Raw genomic sequence first — 24,629 nt, forward strand, 5'->3', positions numbered from 1 at the left:
TCAGAGCTCCAGCTTATGGTAGATAGAATGTGGTATAAAAGGTCAGTCCGTACAGTTGTGATGCGAATATTTTCTCTCCAGTATCATTTCTCCTTTGTGTCTCATCTCTCCTTTGTGTATCATATCTCCTTTGTCTAATTCCCATCTTTCAAAGTCACCTTTTTACAATGAAGCTGTACTCAACTTTCGCTACAGGCATTCTTTTGCCATGCTTTGCCCACTTAATAGCAGCTGCTCCGGCACAGAAAAACGCAGCACTAGTTGCTTGCGTCAAGCGCGCCCTGATTGGCGAAAACGTTGAGAGCAGAATCGTCACCCCATCGAACGATACCTACACAGCTGCCTCTTCAGGTGACGTTCTGTACGTCAGACTGTTATAATTGCAAGAAATCCGAATCTGACCAGTACCTAGTTTCGCCGAGTATCCTGCAGTCATCGCATACGCTACGTCCATTGATGAGATTAGCCCTCTCGTCCAATGCGGAACTTCTACTGGCTTCAAAGTTACACCCCGCTCTGGCGGCCATCAGTAAGTGGCAGACCATGTACCGCCTTGCAAAATCTCGAGGGGTTCCTTCAAGCTTGTGAGAAGGTCTTGATGACTGACAAGCCTTAGCTTTGAGAATTGGTCTGCCTTGAATGGAACACTTGTCGTTGATACATCACACATCAACTACGTTAAACCATCCGAGGATTATTCAACAGTTACAGTGGCCGCTGGAGCGAAACTTGGACAAATTTATGAGACAATGGACCCGACTGGCCATACTGTGAACGGCGGTATCTGTCCTACAGTCGCCCTGGGAGGATACTTAGGAGTCGGTGGCTACAGCATGCAGATGAGGCTGCATGGAATGGCCGTCGATCATGTCCAATCAATCAAAGCGGTCCTTGCCGACGGCTCCCTGGTCACAGCGTCTGCGACAGAGAACCCGGATCTTTTTTGGGCCATGCGAGGGGGCGGCATGTATGGATTCGCGGTAGAAGCCACAATCAACACAATCGAAATCCCGAGATCCGCCATGGTCTGGATGAACTTCACCGCACCTACACGCCCCGAAGCTACGCAAAAGTATCTCGACTGGGCGGCCAAGCAAGATCCTTACTTCACCTCCCAGCTCAACCTCTACGGCGACCACGCCCAGATCTCAGGCTGGTACATCGGCAAGACGGCTCAGGAACTGACTACCATCGTCAAAGCCTCCGGTCTGTTGGACGTCCCTGATGTCTTTTATAGGATCTCAGCCAACTGTAGCACCCAGAATTCACGCAATTTCTGGGAAAACACCCAAATCGAATGCACAGACGATGCCACCGCCCATGAGGTCTTCAATACCTGGTACAATGTGGTGCCTGACGACTTTTCCGCCGTCCCGGGTGCGCCAGCGCAGTTTGGCTTCGACGACGTCCCCGTCTTGCCCAACGAGACCAAGGCTACACCATGGCCGCGCGTTGCCATCATCAACAAGACCCTGTTCGTGACCAAGTCGAAGCCACTCACGTCAGAGACGATCCAGTACATCGTCGAAAAGTCGGGCGCCCTGCCCGCAGAGCTCGGCTTTTGGACCGAGATGACGAGTTGGAACATTTCGACCCCGGCAACGAGTGCGTTCGCATGGCAAGCAGAAGCCGAATACCTTTTCCGGTTCGAGGTCACGAGGTCGTCGAACGCGACCCTCGAAGCGATCGGGCAGAACTTCATGGATGATCTGGAGGCCTATCTTGTTCCGAGGATTGGGTACGCCGGGCCCTTTTCTGCCCCCTTTTCTTTCTTTTCCAGCTGCTGACGCACTTCTAGCACGGCCAGCTACGCAGGCTACATGGACGCCCACATCAACTCCAACCCGTACGAAGCCTACTGGGGCGACAACGTTTGCAGGCTTTCGTCGGTCAAGAAGCAATACGACCCCACCAACTTCTTCTCGAATCCCTTCTCCATCCCGCCGACGACGCCCAAAGGCGTCAGTTGTTAAGTGCGCCAACGCTTCATAGACACAAGAACGTTTAGAGCCAGAAGGAAGCAAAGATAAGTCGACATGGAGTTGGTGATTTTCCGGTGCAGGCACCTATCATGTATTTGTTTCGCAGGGTCAGGACTGGACTAGATTGGAGTCGGTGATTTTCCGGTGCAGGCGCCACTCGTGTATTTGTTTCTCAGGGTTGGGACTGTACTATACTGTACACGTAGCATAGAATGCAAATATGTTTTTTGATATACAGGAGCTCAAACGTGTACCTCTAATCCTCCATCGCGTCTCTGAATGCTGCACATAGAAAGCATGGCATGTCCGTTTCTCAATCAATCAGTGAATCAAATGAGCTCACTCCGTCGATATCACCTCATGCAAGTCCTCTCAATGATTCTCATAGCAACAATTCAACTTCCGTGTTTAGAGGGGGATGAAACCGAAAAATAAAAAGACAGAAGCATTGCATTACACCTCATCCAAACCCGCAAGCATCAAACGAACCAATCAGCCCATTACCCCCCCAAGGCAAATACACCCATCCATCCATCCATCCATCCCTTTCACCAAACCACTACCTTCCACGCATCGCATCCCCACCAACCCACCAGCGCGTGTGCCACTCCAAATCCAAAGCAGGAGCTACTCAACCCTACCCCTCGACACCAACCACCCAATCCGCCCACACACAATTTCTTCCATAGCAACATTTCATCGAACCCAACACCGAGGCGATCAATCGTGGCAAATACGTCACACAGCATCAGCACGCTCCCCCCCCTTCTCTCTCTCTACTAATCATCCCATCCCATCCCATCCCATCCCATCTCACCACCTCGGTCCCTCGCACTCAGCCCAAAGCCGCCCGCCCGGCCGGCCGCGCTCGTTCGCTCGTTCGCTCTCCGGCCAAAGTCCGCCCGACGGAACGAAGGTGCTCACGTAAGCTAAAGTAAAGTAGAGTAAAGTAAAGTAAAGTAAAGTGCGGAACCGGAGCAGGAGTCACCGGCCGTGCGTTCGGTAAGGTAAGGTAGGTAGGTGGCTTAGTGGGACCCGCAGACGGACGAAACGAACGGGCGTTGCTGACCTACTTTAGCGTCGCGGCGGGGATTCGGGTAAGCCGCGCGGTTTTAGCTTGGGTGGGTGGGGGTTTATCGGGGTTTGGTGGGGGGCGGTGGGGGGGTTAAAGTAAGTAGGTGGTGGGCGGATAATGACGGGCTTAAGAAAAGGGCAGGAGGTGGTTGGCTTGACAGCCAACACCCCTATTTAACCAAAAAAGGCCCGAGGAAAAAATTAAGTTAGGCACCCTTAAATAGGCGTAACGTCTTCCCCGGTTTCGGGGGATGGGTGCCCGAAACTTTGGGGCGGGTTTCCGGGGCACAAGGCCCCGGAGACGGGCTTCAGGTCCCCGGGTTCGTCAACTCGGTGTACGTTGACGAGGACTGAAGAAGCTGCGAAGGATGTCCTGATGGCGTAGTTGTGCTCTGGTAATATATCCGGGAGTTTGTAGTCAAGAATCTTGTTGTAGGATTCGTTTGCGATTTTGGAAAGTTGTATGTCGCATTGCAAAATCTGATTTCCTGTGTCAAGAGGACGAGAACCCATTGTATCAGGATATGGTTCCCAATGGTCCACCCTCAATTTCTGGATTACTGACTCGGACCAGTCTAATGGACCACTGGTCCGGGCCATATCGAAGTGTTCTCGACATTTAATTCTCATTTTGTCAATTTGAGTCTAGAACCATTTTTTGGTCGAAGATAGGGGCACCTTAATCAACCTCCCAACTGATAAAAAATCTGGTGGGCTTTTTTGAGTGACATATCAGGTAGTTTGACGATCTGAAGCAAAAAAGGCGGTCATACATTTGAGGATAATGAGCGTATTACAAAAACCAACGGGCCTTGAACCACGTGGTCCGGACCAGTCCATACGGTAGACCACGTCAATAGCTTCAGAATTGGACCCGTTCAGGCCTTTGGACCACTAGTCCGGATCGTTCTGAGCCTTGAAACAGCTCCCAAAGTCCCTACAAGTAACACCCCGCCGCACTCCCCCTTACGCTCTCCCACACACCCTCAACCAACTCCACCATCTCCTTCCGCAACGGACCATCCTCCATCGCATCCAAATTTCCTCCAGCCGGTCTACGCCCGACATCCCTAGCCCACAGCGTCCCCGTTCCCGCCATCTAGAATAGAGCGGTAGATAGTCCAGCGCAGGGCGACGGCATGCCCGTCTAGATTCGCGGCCTGGGCCCCTGAGGAGACGGAAGCGGCCGAAGGGAGGAGAGAGGGCTTGAGATGAGTCTCCTTGTAAACGACGCCGAGGCGGGTCTGCGGGTATTTGAGCTAGGGATTTGCGTGAGGGAAAGTAGGAGGAGGAGGAGGGGGTACGTTTGGGTCTCAGCGGGAACCGGAGATGTTGACGGATTCAGGGGGTAACTTTTCCGGAGAAGGGGCCGACCGCTGCGGGACTGAGGAGGGAGGACAGGAGTCCAGGGTCGGAGCCACGTCGGGCATAGAAATGTAAGGTTTACGCTGTGCGGTTCCTTGACGGGGAAGAAGGACATCGTTCACGGGCGGTAACTGACCTGTACACATAGAGTGCGATTCCATACTTCCCCAACACGGGGAACAATGTCACCGCATACTCGCGTCGTACCGCCCCTAACACACACTCGGCTTCACCAGCCCCTCCCGTTCGCAGATCCCCACAATCGCCTCCACTCCATCATCTCCGTAGTCGCTACTGCCAAACCGTACAAACTTTCCCCTTCTCCCCCTCGGCGTCCACGGCCCCGCACGTCTCCTCGAACGGCGTGCCCCGATCCCGCGCGTGCAGGTACTAGTACGCGATGTCGACTTTGTCGACGCCCAATGCCGTCAGCCACGCTGTGGGCGCCGGGAATCCATGATGTGACTTTGGTTGAGATGTCCGCCCATGTGTGTACGGAGAGCGCGCCGAAGAGGGTTTCGGACGTACCGGGGGAGCCGACGGGGTAGGCGCGGGCGGTGTCGAGGTCGGTGATTCGGTACGAGCGGAGGATGGAATGGGCGGGAGGGCGGTTTCCGGTGAGTTGGATTTGGCCTGCGAGGTATCTGTGCCGAAAGAAGTGGTGCCGGAGACTGTTCGGGGCGGGTCGGAGGGAGACATCGGTGAGGATTCAGGCCCGTTTGAGAGCGTGGAATAACTTTTGCATGGGGGGAGAGAGAGAAGACCGAACCTGTGATTGAGCTGATGTATATATACAAGTACATGCAGTGTAAGTACACCGGCCGCTGATTGATTTCTCGGAGACTGGGTCGGTGAAGGCTAACGGGAATGGATGGATCGAATGAGCAGGGAAAACGAGACGCAAAGAGAGAGAGGTTGGTTAGTAACTCGATCCTGCATCGCCCGGTGGAAGCTCGCGCGGAACTGGAGGAGGTAGGTGATGGGAAGGCGTATGGTAACTTGCAAGCCTGGGAATAGTGCGCTGCACTGTTAGAGTAATGTTGGGATGCCGGTGATATACGTAGGACTGGACCAGTACAACTACTAGTACACTGACAATGTAATTTAAGGGTTGTCTGCCTAAAGGGGTACTCTGGTATGGTACAGCCGAGTATCCAATGATGCAAGTGATATGAGGTTCATATTGTACCATTTGCAATAGCGGCTGGCTGCCTAGGTGATAGGTTCAAATGCAACGGGAATCTGACGGTCGGAAAATGGTTCGGACGTAGCTTTGACTCTTGATTGCTAAAACACTTCTTCCTCCTACGCCGATACTCTTTCCCGAACATGCAATCGCCTCCTGCTAATGCCCTAGGTAGACCGCAGTCTCTTTCAATCCACCGTCAAGGCCGGGTCTACCATCCCTCTCTCTCATCCCAGACGGGCAAAAGCAGGGCTGTTTTTCGCGTAGTCCTTCCTGGTTCTATGTTTGCCCGACCAAAGCTTGATTCCGCCGGTTCGGCTTTTTGAGAAAGATGCCTTGTCTTGCAAAAAGAGGCTGGGATCAAGGCTATCATACCAAAGTACCCGAACTCTGGCATCAGACGCATGTTCCGCAACCTTGCCTCCTGGATCACCGCTGGAGCGCCGACCGACGCCACGGTACTCTTGAAACCCTCACCTGGTAGCCGAGTGTACCCAGATTTCTTCTCAACAGACGGGTGAAGCTCTGCGTGCACGGTTTCGGTGGGGTTGTAGTATGCAGTCGCGCCATAAACACGCTTGCCTATGACTTTCTGCTCGCTGAGGAACATAGCCTTGACAATTTGCCAATGTCGTCTTCGGCGTCGAACAGACGAATCGGCGAGTCGTCGGGCAGGGAAAGGGCAAGGCCACGTTTGCCGTTTGGCATCCCCCGAGTGCTCATCCCGAGGAGGTTGGACATGTAGAAGCCTGCGAGGGAAAACGAGGCGGAGATGCCACGGCAGCTGATTTATCCGTCGAGATTTGCTTTGGTTGTCGAAGTGATACACTGCAGGTAGTACACCCTTGGACACTGGACCTCACTTCAGTCCTCACAAAACAGCAAAGGAGCCGCCTTTTCTGCCCGCGGCATCGAAAACGACGATGGTCTGTCAGGCCATGGCTGTGGTGGTGGAGGGTTTGGAATGCTGAATCATGCTGTACACGTTTCGCGGTATCCAGGACTTCCATAAATTTGAGAAGCTGTAAAAAGCCTGGAAGGGGAATGGCTGTGGGTAGAGACAGCTATGTATTGGAAGTGGGAAGCCTTTGTATTACGATTTGCGATGACATTGATGGAAAGCAAGAACTTCTGAGGTACCTTGGGCTCAGCGAGCTCAGCTAGGCTCAAGCAAGCGCTAGGTAGGCAGGCACGCATTTTACGCGAACGAAATGATTTCGAGTTCTTGGCACTACAGTGTACAGAAGCCGTACCTCCAAAAGCCAAAATGGTGAACACTACGAATGTATATGAAAGTCAATACTCTCATTATTGCGATTCTAGTCCGGTCAAGCTTCAGAATTTGGATTACTACTCGTTAAGATATGGATCGTAAGTCGAGAATCCAGAGATGAACTGGAAATGCGTCAGGTTAGCGATAATGAGGCTCAACTTTGATATGTATGTGGAATGGTACCCTCAATAATTACTTACTTATCCTCGGTGTTATTCTGCAAATATATTCGGGCTTTCGCTCTTCGGGCTCGGTCCTTGCCACTTGGCATCGCCTGAGGCGCGGCTGAGGCGTTTGCTGCAGGTGGCGCGTGCACACGCTAAGAGTACTCTAAAAAAGTACTTCACGGGCCATGTCCAGACCTCTTACTTACATTGACCACGGACGCCGGGATTGGCACCGGGATTCATCGTTCAGGCACATTGCGCAGTTGAACCCACGGGAACCGCCCAAGGGTGAGTTTTTGTATGGGGTTTGGAGGGTGTCTTGTGAGAACAGACTGCATGATTTAATGACTGCCTTTTTGCTCTCTATATTTATTCCTGCGCCACCCGCGTCACGCAGAGAAATCGCTTGCTGGGTGAGTGTCGGAAAGTGTCCTCACTGCCTCGATCCTTTCTCCCATGGCTCGCGCTGCGGTCTGCTAGACTCCATTACAGTGTTCTATCCGGACCACCCTTGGCAACTAATGCTTGGTACATTCGCGCTGTCTGTACTCGGCTTCATCTATACACAGCCTCAGTCCTCCATACGGCTAGCCCAGGTTCCGCTCGTCACGCTGGGAGCCGTCTATTATCATGCTACAGCACCAAAATTTCATTCCTGATGGAGTCATCGCAATTGCCCCCAACGATCCTTTCATTGCCCTGTATTTGAATTTTCAGAGTCTACAGCGGTCTCCGCAAATGAAATGCTTGGCACGGTGAAGTTTGCGACCGATGGTGTTCTATGTTTGCACAAAGGCACGATCGCCGCACGATCTGTGTGTGTCTTCGTTACATCTGCTTCGTCCGGAACTTTAAACACCCTCGTTGATGGTACAGCCGAGATCACCACATCCGAGAGCTCAGTCATGACACTGTTTATCATATAGAGTGTTGAAATCACCTTGGAGGGTTTCATAGAAGGGACGTGTTGCACAACTAAATTAGAACGGCCGCCGCAGTGGCAGGACAACGAAGCAGACCGTGGAGGGGGGGTGGAGAGCCCGATAGCCTGGGAGAGAGCGGGCTGATACCTTCCGATCGCGGCTTGGCTCATACGGACGACGCCAGCATGGAGCTATCAGAACATCAGGCCGGATTCGGGGCAGCTGTCCCCCTTCAATCTTGTTGCGTCCATCAGAGTCATGAGGAGCTGAATTGCCCTCGGCACTGATCCAGTAAAGACAAATGCGGAACACCCTCATGGCAAGGGGCTGTATATCTAAGGTTGCACCGAAATTTTGGTATCACAGAAAGTTATATTGAGTCTGATCTAGAAGCTTGGAGTAGCTTGTTATGTTGCGTGTTGGGTCTGTGGACAGCACTTGTCTTGATGCAGTGTTGATTTGTTGCTCGAGTTCTTTCTAGGATTGAATGGGAAATCTTCTTTGTATTCGTGGCGTAAGAAAGAGGGTCGTTGGAAATGTGGTCGCCTGAGAAAATATAAGGGTGCTTTTGAGAGTGCTTTCACGAATCATCTACCCTTCCCTCGCCGATAAAAGAGAGTGAGATTTGTCGAAGACGTTGTCAGGATCATAGCGGATCTTTAGCGAGCGCAATTTGTCAAAGTTGCTGCCGAAGATTCGGCGAGCATTGGTGAGTAGGCCTTAAGATGGAATGATTAGCGCATATCGCGCGCTCTTAGGAGTCACTAGTACTGACCATCATAATTGCCATATTCTCCGATGTGTTCCATCCATGCTGGACTTCCGGCTTCCTCCTTTACACGTTCGAGTTCCATCTCGGCCTTCTTCGCAATTTCCGTGGCCCATAGCCGGATTTTCTGGTCATCCTCGGCATTGTCCCAGAATGGTCCAATCATCATGTTCTGGTGACGCCCCCGGTTCGCGAAAGCCGTGGCATCGTTGGGTATCTTGCACCACGCTTCAGGATGGAGATATTCGAACAGTACAATCGATCTACGGGACCCGGGGACGGTTTGGTGCAATTTTTGCATATCCACGATGAGACTGCGGACATAGTCTGCTGACAGTGGGGGAACGAAGCAGGCACCTTTGGACAGCTTGCGCCCGCCATAAGGGACCGCGTGGTTCATCATACCATTCATCTCGCGATATGGACGCTCTTGGGCTGAGTTTTTGAGCGGCTGCAAATCCAGCAATGGCTTGAAGACGCGTTCCGCGGCGCCTTGGGAGCCATTGTGAAAGACTGTCGCCACGACTGCTGGCTCCGTCATGAATGGAGGTGCTGTAACGCCCAAGACCATGGCTGAGTCCGGATCTGACTTTGTCAAAAGATCATTAGCGAAGTCTATAACTCCACCGAGCTTGGTGCTTGCTGGCCATATCATTTGACCGGACCAAATGTTGTTCTTTTGTTCGTGTGTCTCGAAAACAAACTCGGAGACTACTCCAAAGCAGTGGCCTGCTCCTCGGACTGCCCAGAATAAATCAGGGTTCTCGTTCTCGGAAGCCGTGTTGATGCTGCCGTCACCAAGCACGATCTGTACCTGTAAGAGGCTGTCGATTGTCAGGCCATACCGACCAGAGAGCCATCCATATCCTCCTCCAAGAGTGAGTCCTCCAACTCCCGTATGGTTGACCGTGCCACCGACCATTGCAAGGCCATGATTTGCTGCTGCTTCATCGACATCTTGCCAAATACAGCCGCCTTGCACCTTCGCGATCTTTTTTGATGTATCAATTTCCACTTTCCTCATCTTTGCCAAATCGATTACCAAGCCTCCATCCGTTGAGGCTGCCCCGCTTGATGAATGCTTTCCTCCAGCCACCGCGAACGAAATTGAGTGTTTCCGACTTAGTAGGATTGTACTAGCAATATCCTGCGCCGAACCAACATACACGACGACTCCCTGTGTCTTGGCATCAGCCCGGATACACTTCAGGTTTCTTTCTATCATTGTAGACAGCTCTTACCGCTCTCTTCTCAACCTCATCACTCCACCTTTTGATACTGTCCGAATAACCTTCTGAATCAGGAGTCAAAATTATTGAGTAATCGAGAGTTTCCTTCAACTCTCGCAAGAGACTAGCAAGAGCGTCTGGGCTTGTATGGCCCTGTGAGACCTCATCTTCTCGTTTACTCATTTTCTGACGAAGCAGAGTGTAGCATAGGCCATGGATCGGCTAGGGTCTGTAAACTAGAAACACACTTCCAGATCCGATAGAGCTGAATATGACGAACATGCCATACTATATCATGTTGATTGTCTTTATCTTTCCTGATTCGCTTTTTGCGACCGGTTTTCCCCGTCCTGCACCGGCTTTCGGCAGTCTAGATCCTTTCGGGAAACGAAAACCGGGCCTATCAAGTGACTTCAAGAACAGTAAGCCATAGAACAGTAAGCCATGGGCCGGGAAGCAAAATGTTAGAACCCCGACAGAAAACATGCATCGGACACCCAGAGTCTGGGACAGTGGTTCAAATCACCACGAGCCTCATTGCCACATCACACTGACAAATGATTTGATTTGTGCACCCCACGGACCCCGATGGTACTTTCACGTATCCGGTAGGTCCATGCCGCGATCGGAAGAAAGCTCGCTGTGTAAGCCGTTCTTACCTGTGCAGCCTTTGTAGCTTCAAGATTGTATCGGCAATGATCTGAGCACTATTCGGTAGGCCCATGCCGCAACCAGAAGCAAGCTCGCCGCGTAAGCTGTTCATCGTTTTGCAACCTTTGTAGCTTCAAGATTATATCAGCGGTGGTCTGGGCAACGTCACGAGAATAATCATTCCGTGGCGAAACAACACCGCTGTGGGAAGCCTTGAGATATCGCGATAAGTCTTATCCAACCGCTGGGAGCAGTCATGAATCCTCTCAAACTATCAGCAAGATTGTGGAGTTTTGGCGCTTATTGATGATTACTCCTTGCAACCGAGGGCTATCAAACGTCATCCTGTACGGTCAAGCTCGGTGTTGGCTGTGAAATGACGGTGTGGTCGTGAGATGGCGGTGTAGCTGTGAAATCATCCATGTAGTCCCTGATCGTGCGATATGCTGTACCTATGACTGTACTGGGCAGTTCACAAGCTCGTATTGTTCTATATAATCATTCGATGCCAGCTTATCAAAGACCATATCTCATGCTTCAAAACTAAACCTATGTCTGTTCCCCTCGTCTGTCATTTGTGTCTTCAACTTCTGTGAAACGGTCAATAGCTTCACCATGCCAATTGTACTGTTCTCACATCAGGTGGCCGACGTGCGTGGCCATCTACGCGATATTCACCGAAGCAGGAAATCCACTGTTCTTGTCGAATCGTTCTTGGAGAAGGCCTATGACGCGCTCCGACAAGACGCATGCACCCTTCCTCGCGAGGCTCGAAGCCAAATTCCGGTGTTCAATAGCGTGTTTGATTTGAGCGAACGGCATCATAATGCAAAAGTCCAGAGACGTGAGATCTCTAGTGCGCTTCTATGCATAAGTCAATTGGCACACTTCTTTGGGTAAACTTGATCTATCCATCTTTCCAAGGACTTCTTCGCTTATCGATTGTCTATAGATATTTCGAGCAACATCCGGATCAGTATCCTGTCCCAGGGGATGATGATCTCATAGTCGGCATTGGCCTGGGCCAATTGTCGGCAGCAGCAGTCTCGTGCTCGAAGACCATCGTGGATTTAGTTGGTCCGGCAGTGGAGGCAGTCCGTTTGGCGTTCCAGACAGGAGCTGCAGTAGGAAGATTTTCATCCAATTCTCAACAAACAGACTTTGCTGAAGGACACTGGAGCATGGTTGTCGATGGCGTTGCCGAGGAAATCGAGGAAGAACTACAAGTCTTACAGGACCAAATGGTATGGCCGAACTATTTCTTCCACTATGCTGTCAGCCCAGGTTCAGGTCATAACGAAGGTAAAAGTATTCGGGCTAAGAATCCTACTTCTCAATGGCTGCTATGATCTCCTCGGCTGGCACATTGATGCAGCAACACCCTGCCATAAGTCTAGTACAACAGCTGACCAGCTACAGAACATACCAAAATCAGCTAGAGCGTATATCAGTATGGTCGACAACAATAGTTGCAATATCAGCGGTCCGCCATCACGGCTTCGACAACTCCAGAAACACTCAAAGTTACTTGAGAAGGCTTCTTTTCAAGAGCTTTCGGTTGCTGGCTTCTGGCATGCGCCTCACGTGTACGGAAAAGACCAAGTGTCCGAGATATTGGAGCCCCGCTTGAGTGCTCTCGCTGAGATTGCGCCACCTTGTCGAGCGGTTTTGTCGCCCTCAACTGGTGAACTAATTCAGGATTCGAGCAGCGGGCTTCAGTTTACTCGAGCAGTCGACGACATCCTCAGACGGCCAGTACGGTGGAATGCTCTCCAGCAGACTATAGCCAAACACATCAGTAGTAAATCGGCTGCTGTTGATTCAGTAGTAAGCTACGAAATCAAGCCTGACGTCAACTCGATTTGCTCTACACTACAGGCAGAGACCAACAAGACCGTAGAAGGACGGGATTTATCCAGTTGGTGCTCTCCCGAGGCCAATCCCAAGCCACAAGGACGCGCGATCAATTCCAATATTGCCATCGTAGGCATGTCTGGCCGGTTTCCTGGAGCGACAGACCATGAAATGTTGTGGAAGCTACTTGAGCAGGGCCGGGATATGCACAAAAGAGTTCCCAAAGACCGATTTGATGCTGAAACGCACGTTGACCCTACCGGCAAGAAGGTCAATACTAGTCACACCCCTTACGGCTGTTTCATCGAGGAGCCTGGCCTCTTTGACCCACGCTTTTTCAACATGTCTCCCCGTGAGGCCACCGAAACCGACCCGATGCATCGCTTAGCCCTTGTGACAGCCTACGAAGCTCTGGAGCAAAGTGGTTTTGTTCTCAATTCAACGCCTTCTACCCAGCAAGATCGCGTTGGAACGTTTTACGGGCAGACCAGTGACGACTGGCGCGAGGTGAATGCGGCACAAAAAATTGCAACGTATTTCATCCCCGGTGGCGTCCGCGCATTTGCTCCTGGCCGTATCAGCTACTACTTTGGCTTCCGGGGACCTAGCTACAGTGTCGATACTGCATGTTCCTCCAGTCTCGCTGCGATCCAAATTGCCTGCACTTCTCTCAGAACAGCAGAGTGCGATACTGCGATTGCCGGCGGCGTCAACATCCTGACGGCACCAGATATTTTCGCCGGTTTGAGCAGGGGACAATTTCTTTCCCCAACTGGTTCTTGCAAGACTTGGGACAGCAAGGCGGATGGCTACTGCCGTGCCGATGGCGTGGGCTCCGTCATTCTCAAAAGAGAAGAAGACGCAATCAACGATAAAGATAACATCTTGGGGGTTATTCTCGCCACTGCTACCAATCATTCTGCAGATGCTATTTCTATCACCCACCCACACGCTGGGAATCAGTCCTACCTTTACGAAAGCGTGCTTCATACAGCAGGCATCGACCCTCTTGATGTCAGCTACGTCGAGATGCATGGTACCGGTACTCAAGCGGGTGACAATACCGAAATCAAATCCGTGACCGACGTCTTTGCGCCGGACAATGGCAGTCGCGGTCGAGATCGAGACCAAGCACTGCATATTGGCGCTGTCAAATCCAACGTCGGCCACGGCGAAGCAGCTGCAGGGATCACCGCACTCATCAAAGTTCTCATGATGTTGCAGAAAAACGCCATTCCTCCTCATGTCGGTATCAAAAACACTTTGAACCCAGCATTTCCAAACCTTGAGTCGCGTAACGTTCGGATACCGTTCCAGAAAACCCCATGGCGGCGCATCGGCGAGAAACCGAGAATTGCCTTCTTGAATAACTTCAGTGCGGCCGGAGGAAACACTGCGATGGTCCTTTCGGATCCTCCACAGCGAGACTTGTCTTCGCAAGTGGATCCTCGGTCAATGCTCCCTTTCGTGGTTTCATCGAAATCTATATCGTCATTGCAAAGTAACATCCAGCAGTTGATCTCATACACGCAAGGGGCCTCCGAAGAATCTCTAGCCAGTCTGTCCTATACTCTCACCTCTCGTCGGATACATCACAATTACCGTGTCGGTGTTGCTGCTTCGGATCTCGAAACCCTCAGAAATTCCCTCAATAAAGAAGCCACGAAGGGTAACTTCACTCCTATCTCATCAAAGGCTCCAGCCGTCGCATTTGTGTTCACTGGACAGGGAGCTTTCTACGCCAGTCTCGGAAGAGACCTATTTGAACTGTCGACTGTGTTCCGCTCTGAGATCATGCACCTGAACGAGCTGGCAATGACACAAGAATTTCCCTCTTTTCTGCCCGCAATCGAGGGCAGTGTCGACCAAGAACATCAGCTATCAAACCTAGTCATCCAGCTTGCTTTAGTCAGTGTTCAAATTGCCCTTGTCAGGCTTTGGCAATCATGGGGGATCAAGCCGTCCGTTGTTCTCGGTCATAGTCTTGGCGAGTATTCCGCACTGTACGCCGCTGGTGTGTTATCGAAACACGATGTAATACACCTCGTTGGACATCGAGCCAAGCTTCTACAAGAAAAATGCACCGCTGGCACTCATTGCATGCTAGCAGTCAAGGCTTCAGTGGCCAAGATCAGGACCGCCACCAACGGTCTGCCCTTTGAGATTGCCTGCCTCAACGCTCCAAATGATACCGTCCTCTGCGCGAGTGTCGACGAGATCAACAGCATCTCTCAGGTACTGAATCGCGCAGGCCACAAATGTCTCGTGATGGATCTCCCATACGCTTTCCACTCTGCACAAATCGAGCCGGTCTTAGAGGATTTTGAATCCGTTGCCGGTGGCGCGACGTTCAGCAAGCCAAGGATTCCAGTCATCTCTACACTGCTAGGAGAGGTCGTCGAGACGGAAGGAGTCTTCAACCCTGCTTATCTCTGTCGCCAGGCCAGAGAGCCCGTTGACTTCGCAGAAGCTGTTCGATCGGCTACTGACAGCGGGACTCTCAACCCAAAGACCGTTTTCGTCGAGATAGGCCCCCATCCTATCTGTTCCAACATGGTCAAAGCTTCCTTGGACAACAACCCCTTGACGGTAGCTTCCCTACACAAGGCGGAGAGCCCATGGATGACGCTTTCCAAAAGTCTCTGCTCCCTTCATTGTACAGGCCTTGAGATTGATTGGCGCGAATTCCATGGAGACTTTGAAGCCTGCCACGAACTTCTAAACCTCCCGGTTTACAAGTTTGACAATAAGAACTATTGGATCGACTACGTTAATGACTGGTGCTTGCACAAAACCGAGTCTCGCAATGCCACCCCCACGATTCCGGAACCGTTGAAGGAGATCTCGAAACTATCCACATCTTCGGTTCATCGAGTAGTGTCTCAAGAGTTCGATGGGGATGTAGGAAAAGTCGTAATCCAATCCGAACTTTCTGAACCAGCCTTACGAGCTGCTATATTGGGTCATCTCGTGAATGGAGCAGGGCTTTGCCCATCGGTAATTCCACTCCTTCAGAAATATCTCTTGAAATATACTAACCAATGAATCTTGTTGTAGACCATCTATGCCGATATTGCATTCACTCTTGGCGATTACATTTACAAAGGATTGAGGCCCGACGCAACGGACTTCAATATGAACTGCGGCAATGTGGAAGTCATCAAGCCGTTGATTGTTAAGGATGGGCCCATCAAATCGCAAATCCTGCAGGTCACAATAACTGCGAATCTCAGCAAAAATCTGGCGAATCTTCGCTACGCCACCGTCAACGCACAAGGCGTAGAGACTGTCACCCATGCGACCAGCAAAATCACTTATGAAGATGGGGCGGAGTGGGTGGCTGGATGGGATTCCAAACGCTACCTGATCGAAGGTCGCATTGAGACTCTAAGGGATCGACTAGCCAGCAACAAAGCCGATCAGATCTCTCGAGGCCTTGCCTACAAACTATTCTCTGCCCTCGTACAGTATGATGAGAAGTACCAAGGAATGGAGGAGGTTATCCTTGACAGTAAAAACTTCGAAGCTACCTCACGGGTCAGATTCCAGACTCAAGAAAAAGACGGCACTTTCTTCCTGAGTCCCTTCTGGATCGACAGCCTTTGCCATCTCTCCGGGTTCATACTGAACGGAAGCGATGCCGTCGACTCGAAGAATTTCGTCTATATCTCTCATGGGTGGAAGTCTTTCCGGATCGCTCGTCCTCTGAGCCGAACGAAAACCTACAACTCCTACGTCAAGATGCAAGCTTCGCCAAACAATGTCATGTCCGGGGACGTTTATATCTTCGAGGGGAATACCATCATCGGGGTGGTCGGAGGGCTTAAATTCCAGCGAATTCCGCGCCCAATACTCAACACCTTCCTACCTCCCGCATCATCGGCATCCTCCCAGCCTAAGAAATCGAACCAGCCTCTTGAGCATAGTGCCACGCCAACCAAGGCCGTGAAGGATGTCCCGACCAGGTCGCCCAAGGTTGCCTCGCAGGAGAAGCCCAAACCAGCGAAGCCGATCTCGACTTTGGCACCATCGCCCGCTCCGGCCGCCTCTCCATCAAGTGGAACGATAGTGTCGCAGGTCCTGGGTATCATTTCCGAAGAGTCAGAGTTGCCAATGTCGGAGCTACTCGATGAGTGTGTCTTTGGCGACCTTGGGATCGACTCCTTACTGTCCCTCCAAATCTGCGGCAAGATCCGGGAAACGCTCGACATCGACATTCAGAGTTCGGTGTTCGTCGAGTGCGAAACCGTAGGGGAGCTCCGAACCTACCTGCAAAGATTTGAAGAAGAAGGTGAAGGCTCGATCGCGACTCCGTCCACTTGTTTGTCGGATGATGATGAGGAGGAGGAGGAGGATCACGACTCCGATGGCTCGGCGTCTACGGCCCCTTCGACAAGGTCAAAGAGCTCCAAGAGCGGCGCACCGCAGAAATCGATCAGCACTGAAAGGAGCAGTCGCAAAGAGACCATGCTGCTTTTCCGCACCACGATCGCCGAACAGATGGGCATCGCCCTGGAAGAAGTTGTAGGGTCCAACGATCTGCTGTCCCTCGGCATCGATTCCCTGATGAGTATCTGCATTCTCGGTATCATGCGGGAAGAGACGGATCTCGAGTTACCGTCCGATCTGTTCATCGATCACCCTTCCATTGACGACATCGAAGCATTCCTCGGCTTCAAGGAGCCGGAAGCCCCGGTCGCGGCCAAATCCTCGAAGCGCCAGAAGCACGCGGCGGCCACCGCGACGTCGCCACTCCCTGCCATCCTCTCGCCCCGGGCCGTCTCGATCCTCATGCAGGGCAAACCGAAAACGGCCGAAAAGACGCTCTTCCTCTTCCCCGACGGTTCCGGTTCGGCGACCTCGTACGCCAGCATCCCCGCCATCGGTCCGCGCGTCGCCGTCTACGGACTCAACAGCCCCTTCATGACCAGCCCCACCGACTTCACCAACGGCATCGTCGGCATCGCGTCCATGTTCCTCGCCGAGGTCCGCCGCCGCCAGCCCCACGGGCCTTACCACCTGGGCGGATGGTCCGCCGGCGGCATCATCGCGTACGAAGTCGTACAGCAACTCCTGGCCGACGGCGAGCGCGTCGAGAGCATGGTCTTTTTCGACTCCCCCTGCCCCATCAAACTGGAGGCCCTGCCGTCGCGCCTGCACGCCTTCCTGGCGGACGTGGGCCTGCTGGGCGGGGAGGGCATGGAGCCGCCGGAGTGGCTCCTCCCCCACTTCGAGGCGACCATCCAGGCCCTCGCGGACTACAAGCCCGTCCCCATCGGAGACAAGACGCTGGCGCCGAGGACGCTGGCCATCTGGGCCCGCCGGGGCGTGTGCGGTAACCCTGGCGATCCGCGACCGGAGACGTGGGACGACGATCCGAAGAGCATGAAATGGCTCCTCGAGAACCGGACGGACTTTGGAACCAACGGATGGGATGCGCTGCTGGGCCGGGACGCAATGGAGATGGAGAGTGTGGACGGGAATCACTTTTCTTTGATGAAGGATGGAAAACATGTAAGCATTCTTCACCTCTCCCGTATGCTACAACATGAAAGGAAGCTAATCGCAAAAAAAAAACAGTTGCGCCAGCTCGCGAGCTTTTTGAGGGACTTCCTTTGACAACTTTAGATTCAAGGAGGCTTAGATTGTTAAAAACGGATAGAATGTTCATGTTCATGTTCATGTATATGGAAGCTATTCACAAAAAAAAAACAATTGCACCAGCGCGCAAGCTTTGGGGGGACGTTCTTTGGCATTTTGGGGTTCAAGGAGGCTTAGATGGTTAAACCGGATAGAATGAGAATGTTCATATATAGACATACCATAAATCAGTACAGTACAACAGTATATGACGAACAACAGCATCCAGACGACAAGTGCCCTGATCTCATTGCGTCGCCTCCGAGTCCAGAAATCCATCACTCTAACGTATTTCGTGAAGCTGTGATGAAACACAATTCACCCGCGGCGAGAAGGCCCCGATTTTACGAGATATTTGGTCTCGTCTCATGAGTGACTCGGGCACCTGGACTGAATACCAGCTCTGAGTCGTTGAGGATGAGCGGATTTCGCCGAATGTGAAGATGGACCTTCTCTTATCTGATCCGCCGGACGCCCTCCTTGGATATAGAATGAGCACCCCAATACGGGCCAGGAGTGTCTTATGACACGACGGCAGAGCAAGCCTTCATGGGTCGTAGTCAAGGTTGATCTTGTGATATTCAGGAACTGATGCAGCACCATCTGGACAATCACAAAACCGTGTTCCAACTCAATGGTGCCCTTCCCCCTCAGCTTTGACGGCTGCCTGACCCAGCTTTGATAGAGCGGCCTCCACCCCGGCAAGTAGTTCAGCCGTAGAGTCATACTCCGAGGGAGCTGCGCCTGTGGGACGAGCGTCGAATACTTCCTTGGTGGGGATCACATCGCATTCTCTTTGGTATCACGATCCAGATGATGACTCCTGCCTCTCGTCCTCTCTTCTATCTGTCTTCCTTCACTTTGAGTTCTTTGTACGCCCCTTCATATGAGTATGCACGTTTTTTTCTTGGGTGGCCAACCCGCCAAGTCAGGGTCTATGCAGCCGTTCGGACCGTGGTCACAGCTTCCCAGCATGATGTTAGCTTCCTCAGAAAGATCACGTGGATGTAATACTGACTTGTTGTTGACTCGTCTCATCGGCCTCGAGCTTATTCAATCTATGATCGCAAGGCGTTGAATCGAGGATGTCATCGTCTTCGATGTCGAAGCAATCAAAGATATGGCTGTAATCTTCCTGGAGTGCTGGTAAAGGATTGACAGCGATCTTTGAAAGATGCTTCGTATCTGCTTCATTGAACATCTTTTGCTTTTGAGCCCAATCGATATCCAGAATCGAATGCCTGCAAAGCGACTTCAAAAGTGTCGTGGTCCTGTGTCTCGCAATATCGATGCATTCCGTCCTCAATGTATTTGCCTGACGAAACTAAAAGTTTGCGTTCATCCTCCATCTTTCCACATCGTTCACTGAATACACTCTTGGACCCGCTCGGTACTATTAGCAGATGGCCATTGTCATCCGCGCCATTTGATGCCTTGGGATCGGGTTGTTCAGTGTCAGTCTACGACGACAAGTGTTGCACCTGCTCCAACCCAATGTCATGCCGGAAATGGTTGCTGCATTAGGATGCTGCTGTTGGGGCTCGGTGGCATGCGAGAGGCATCGTTGGCGCCTGGGGTGGGTAGTCAACTCGCATGCTGGAAAGTTGAAAGTGCGGAAGAGATAGCTGGCTCGGCGGATAGATATTGATGCCTGGCGTAGGAACCTCTTCGGGTGACTGTTCGTTGCCAGTATCGTCTTGCGCAACCCTTAATGCACTGTCCTCTCGAGACTCGTAGTGACCGATGCCTTTGTTGAACGCTCCGACATTACTTGTGAATTTTCCTACCGTTCAGCTAGTGAAAGATGACGGGAAAAAGGCCGCCGCAATAAGTAAAGAGCGATGAGACTAATCGATCTACGGGGTCGAGTGCATGTGAGCTGCTTAGACGCCTGCCTGAAGGGCGAAGTTTCTGCAGCCCTCCGAAGTTACACGGGAAGGCTGTCTGTCAGGCGCAACCAATAAGGAGGTTTAGCAACCTGTGCAAATAAAGCAGATGCTGACGTACTACATATTTCCTCTCGAGACGAGTGTGGGTAATTGATCCATCCATCATAAAAGTCCATTCCAATTCAAACGCTTTTTCATCGTGTTTGGCGAGCATGCCTCCGCAACCGCAGCATCGTCATGGACCCTGCCAACATGAGGTCGTAGTACTAACTGAACCGGCCAAGACATGTGTGATGCAGCTCGAAGGGCTGAAGCCGCTCGCCCATCAATAGTGGACATAGCCGTTTGAGAGCCGCGGCGAACGCAGGACTCACCGAAGTCATAACCCGTGTTGACGACAATTTTTAATACTTGGAGAATGGAGGGCAGATGTCTCGAAAGGCCAAAAGACACCGGATAACGGGACCGCCCAAAATGCCAATTGCCTATTCAAACAGCTCTAGGGTCGCATCATAGACGCAAATGATGCCATCAAGCAAAACCTCCGATCTACAGTACTGCGATCTTAGAGGCTATCCATCCAACAGTGGGATCACGTGCAGAGTTCCCGGAAGCTTTGAAAACAACGTCCGCATCGGAAGAGCAACCGGGTGCTTTCGGTCTGCTACCCATCTTCTGGGATGACCTCCCGAGCTTGGCCTACCTACGATATCGAAACAGCTGTGGACAGTAGGACCTTCAACCCCAGGGCTCGATGGTATAAGCGCACGTCCAAGCCTCATGTTTGATGGCGACACGAGCACAGCACTAGGTCGAACGGGACGATGATGTCTCCATTCCCGACCACAGTCGAGTAAGCTATTTTTCAGAAACCTTGAGGCGCTCGACGAGCTCTTGCGGAGTTGGATGATGGCGTCAGAGGACGTGGCGGCGAGATGGTGAAAAGGGCATACGGTAAATAGTACATGTCCCTGGACCGGGTCTGAAGGCGCGGATGCCGATGGAAGGAGCCGGGACTAGAATCTTCTGAAACGTGCGCTTGCGTGCCAAGTGGCGTGGGCTGCTGTGCCGCCATGATAGGTGGATGTGATAAGTTTGTTCGTTTGGGGTAGAATGGATGTTGGTTTGGGATGGAAGATCACCACGGAAGTGTCCAAGCTCGAAGAGGGAATCATGTCATCGGCACGAGATGCCGATGTGGCCTTTGCACTCAACATCAGCATCATATCCCTACCCCCGAACCAGCACAGCCAGCTGCAAACAAGCAAGCACTTCCAAAGGAAGTCCGAGAAGTCGTGCGAACATGCCCCTAGTTTCAACTCTTTTGTATTCATCACGTATTCATAGAGCTTGTTGTGATCAAGCCAGACCAAACCGCGTTGCTGCCTATCCAAGCAGCGGAAGTCGTATCTAACATCCAAGTCCCATACCCCCAGTCCACCCAAGTTGACCCGAACTGCTGATGGTATTGTAAATGCGATGTGTCATCGCCCAAAGAAACCAAAAAAGCTCCTCCTTTTACCCACCTTCTGTGCCTTCTCCGCTCTTCTATCCATCGCATCGTTGCCGTTAGGTAATGTTGGTATAGGTGGTCCCCTTAGGTGTGGACTCGGCGGCCTCGTCGTCGGGTAGAACGAGTATCCGTCCCTCGATGGCGGCTTCGATACTGAGGGTCTCCGACTCTGCGCTCGCGATGCTGCCCGACTGTGCAACGCGGACCTCATGCCACTGATTGATGCAGCGTCCGAGAAATTCTCTTTGTTTGGAGACTTCTGCAAGTTCTCGATCTGCCCAAAGACGGTTGTACCGTTGAAGGCAAAATTCTCTTCTGGTATGGCGACAAATCGCACAACCCCTCTTGTAGCCGCCACCCCAAGCGAGTCGGCCATAAAGGCTTGTATCAAGGCGGCATTGCGTTTATTTGTTGTGGGAAGAACTTGCGAAGGTAGGGCGCTAACTGTGAGAATGTAGGCTTGGTCGAAAGTACCGGCATAGAGGAGGCACTCGGAATGTTTGAGGGTTATGAATATAGAGGAGATAGGTCTTTGGTATCGTTGGGACATATGCTGGGAGAAATCTTGCAAGAAGTGAATTTCGTCGGTGATCTAGAATACACAGAGATTGGTCAGCATCAGCAGGGTGGGAAGCAAGTGGGTGTGCGTACGATGACGTTCGTCTTGATCTCGGCAGTGATCACCGAGTCTTTGCTGATCCGATCTCTTGGGGATAAGTTCGGTTCCCGGTAGGAAAAGACTTCTGTGTAGTACTGGCTCTTGTTTCTTCGAAGTTCATTTTGTTGCTGGTTGCCAGTAATGATCGATGCATAAGTACTTTCTCCCGGCGTCCCCCGATCTATGGGTCTGGCTATTGCCTTCTCCTCCATCAAGTCTGAGGTTGACATAGCGTGCGGCGAACCCTCATCGAAGAAGGAAAAGGCAGATTCGGCAGGTGACACCAGACCCTGGTCACGCTTGGTCACTGTGAATATCTGGCCGGCGGGGGTGGGAAAGTCGTTGGCTGTTGGTGTGGGTACTCGAGGCGACTCGGGTGAGATTGATCTTGACCTTGTGGAGGAAGGCATGCTGCAGCTGCACGACACGGCGAGGGGGAAGTTCGGGTAGGTTTGAGGGGAGATGAGTAATGATTGCAAGAAAGACAGAGGCGATGCAGGGCCAAGAGGGCGTCTAATGAAAGAGTCTCTTAGGACATGGATGTGTTTCGGCTGCAGCGCACGAGCATTTCACACTGCGGACTCGCGAGATTTGGACAAGGTCAAAATGTTGGAAGGCTGTGGGCGAATGATTGGGTTAGATATAGAGGAGAAGAAAGAAAGAAAGAGAGGGGTCGTCAGGCTGGATCTCTGAGATCAACGCGGTCAGTAGTGGCGTAGGTATTATCTACCTTTAGTTTAGAGCAGTGAGGGAAAGAGGAAGGAAGGAAATAGGGAAACAGCAAGCCGGAATAGTAAGATCGTCTTGGTTTTTGGATGATACTCTTTACTCTTTGGGTGTGATGGCTCCTGATGAGGAAGATACGCTATCATCTATCATCTGGGAATCGGCATAATTACCTATACTGTCTGCCCTGCATGAAGGTTGTTTGGGGGTTCATACAGTAGTGGTGGTACTTTAGGTAGAAGAAAGCGCAATTTTGCTCCAGAGGCTTCAGGTAGTGGCGCTCCAATCAGACTAGCTCAGCCAATTAATGCCGGCGCCAAACCGACTCTCCCTCTTTCGCACAGCACACTTCTAGTTCAAGACATCTTCGACAAGAGCGACGCTATGTTTCAAGCTTTCAACGGCTTATTGATCTTCTTCACCTATCTCTTGTCTTTCAACTTTCAACGTCGAGCTAGGAGAGAAATATACGAGATCAACGTCACACAAGCTTCAACCATGACATAAAGCGTAAAAATCTCCGCAATCCTGAGACAAGCCGGCCAGTTCACCAGTCTCTTGACTGCCAAGATCAGGAAGCTACACTCAGGACAGGACATGCGGATCTGTATCAGACAAAGTGAAACTTTGTATGATCTGATCTGGGTTTTGGATCATCGACCCGGCTGCTTTGATTTCCCGGTCCAGCTCGGATGTTGAGAGTCTAATAAGTACATTATCGATGCGAGACACTGGGAGCTGCTAGGCGGAATCAGCGACAGCCAGTAATGGGCTAACTTCCTGCCAACCCAGTGCGTGGCACGACTGATTTGCCGGCGGCAGTGCGACAGGAATGATTGTGAGTAGGCGACAATATAGCTGTAGCTTTAGCTATAGGTGCAATATGGAATGTTTCCTCCGCAAATGCAAAGCTTCTATATGCGTCATTGACCGCCTTGACGTAAAAGCGCGCCTAGACCCTGATGTATGACGATTACTCTCGCCTCCACAAAATAACTTTGATATCTCCTTCAAAAACATACATTATTCTCTACAGCCATCCCACTACGGAGGAGTACTTTGACCGGTACATTACCATCACCCTTTGCAATTCTCTTTCATACTCTTAGAAAAACATGGACGGTGACCACACAGCAAAGTCCTTTGAGCAGGGCGCCAACTCGGCCCTGAAAGAAAATGAGATGAGTACTGGCATTCATGAATCGGTCAAGCAGATTGTGAGTGGCTCCGAATCCTCTTTTGCATCAACTGATAGACTAATGTTTGATGGGATGCAGCCCGCCGCAGGTGATAAGACCACAGGAACTGGAACCTCTATGTTCTCCAAGGATGGGGCGCTAGGATCTATGTTCAACGGCACGAAATCCCCTCCGCCAACTACCAGATGATTCCTAGAATACGCTGACACCGGATACAGCGGATGGAGCAATTGGTGGCACCGCACAGAAAGTTGGTGGCCCACTTGATAAGGAAGGATCCATCGGCCAGCACTTTAATGCCGATGGAAAGATTGGTGGTATGGTGCAGGAGAATCTGGCAAACAAGAAGTAGAACATGCACAACGGAGACTGAGGACAGGCGTTGCATCGATGAATTCGGATGGGAAAGCGTGCCTGTACCTGTACCGAGAAGAGTCCTCTCGTGAGAGGCATAAGCAGAATGTTACAATGAGATCATCGCTCCAAAATTATTGATGCCTTGAACGTGAAATGTAACAAGCATTCATTGTG

The 24,629-nt window shown here is 51.6% G+C and overlaps 5 protein-coding genes across 5 annotated transcripts; 3 read left to right on the top strand and 2 right to left on the bottom strand.

Moving 5' to 3' along the window:
- Positions 1-167: 167 nt before the first annotated feature.
- Positions 168-1,973, top strand: HO133_006331 (uncharacterized protein; the record flags this gene model as incomplete). Its single annotated transcript, XM_037297229.1, has 4 exons — positions 168-361; positions 413-529; positions 617-1,738; positions 1,799-1,973. The coding sequence occupies 4 exons, from the start codon at positions 168-170 to the stop codon at positions 1,971-1,973; spliced, it is 1,608 nt and encodes a 535-aa protein (XP_037147354.1).
- Positions 1,974-8,561: 6,588 nt separating this feature from the next.
- HO133_006332 (uncharacterized protein) lies at positions 8,562-10,151 on the bottom strand (the record flags this gene model as incomplete). The annotated part of the gene is made up of 3 exons (XM_037297230.1): positions 8,562-8,689; positions 8,746-9,916; positions 9,981-10,151. The coding sequence occupies 3 exons, from the start codon at positions 10,149-10,151 to the stop codon at positions 8,562-8,564; spliced, it is 1,470 nt and encodes a 489-aa protein (XP_037147355.1).
- Positions 10,152-11,234: 1,083 nt separating this feature from the next.
- On the top strand, positions 11,235-18,125 carry HO133_006333 (uncharacterized protein; the record flags this gene model as incomplete). The annotated part of the gene is made up of 5 exons (XM_037297231.1): positions 11,235-11,515; positions 11,572-11,863; positions 12,033-15,470; positions 15,531-17,987; positions 18,102-18,125. The coding sequence occupies 5 exons, from the start codon at positions 11,235-11,237 to the stop codon at positions 18,123-18,125; spliced, it is 6,492 nt and encodes a 2,163-aa protein (XP_037147356.1).
- Positions 18,126-21,486: 3,361 nt separating this feature from the next.
- On the bottom strand, positions 21,487-22,583 carry HO133_006334 (uncharacterized protein; the record flags this gene model as incomplete). Its single annotated transcript, XM_037297232.1, has 2 exons — positions 21,487-22,107; positions 22,167-22,583. The coding sequence occupies 2 exons, from the start codon at positions 22,581-22,583 to the stop codon at positions 21,487-21,489; spliced, it is 1,038 nt and encodes a 345-aa protein (XP_037147357.1).
- Positions 22,584-24,014: 1,431 nt separating this feature from the next.
- HO133_006335 (uncharacterized protein) lies at positions 24,015-24,450 on the top strand (the record flags this gene model as incomplete). Its single annotated transcript, XM_037297233.1, has 3 exons — positions 24,015-24,116; positions 24,177-24,255; positions 24,317-24,450. The coding sequence occupies 3 exons, from the start codon at positions 24,015-24,017 to the stop codon at positions 24,448-24,450; spliced, it is 315 nt and encodes a 104-aa protein (XP_037147358.1).
- Positions 24,451-24,629: the final 179 nt, after the last annotated feature.

This window comes from Letharia lupina (assembly GCF_014066315.1).
Source record: "Letharia lupina isolate WasteWater1 chromosome Unknown contig_24, whole genome shotgun sequence".
Taxonomy (NCBI): domain Eukaryota; kingdom Fungi; phylum Ascomycota; class Lecanoromycetes; order Lecanorales; family Parmeliaceae; genus Letharia; species Letharia lupina.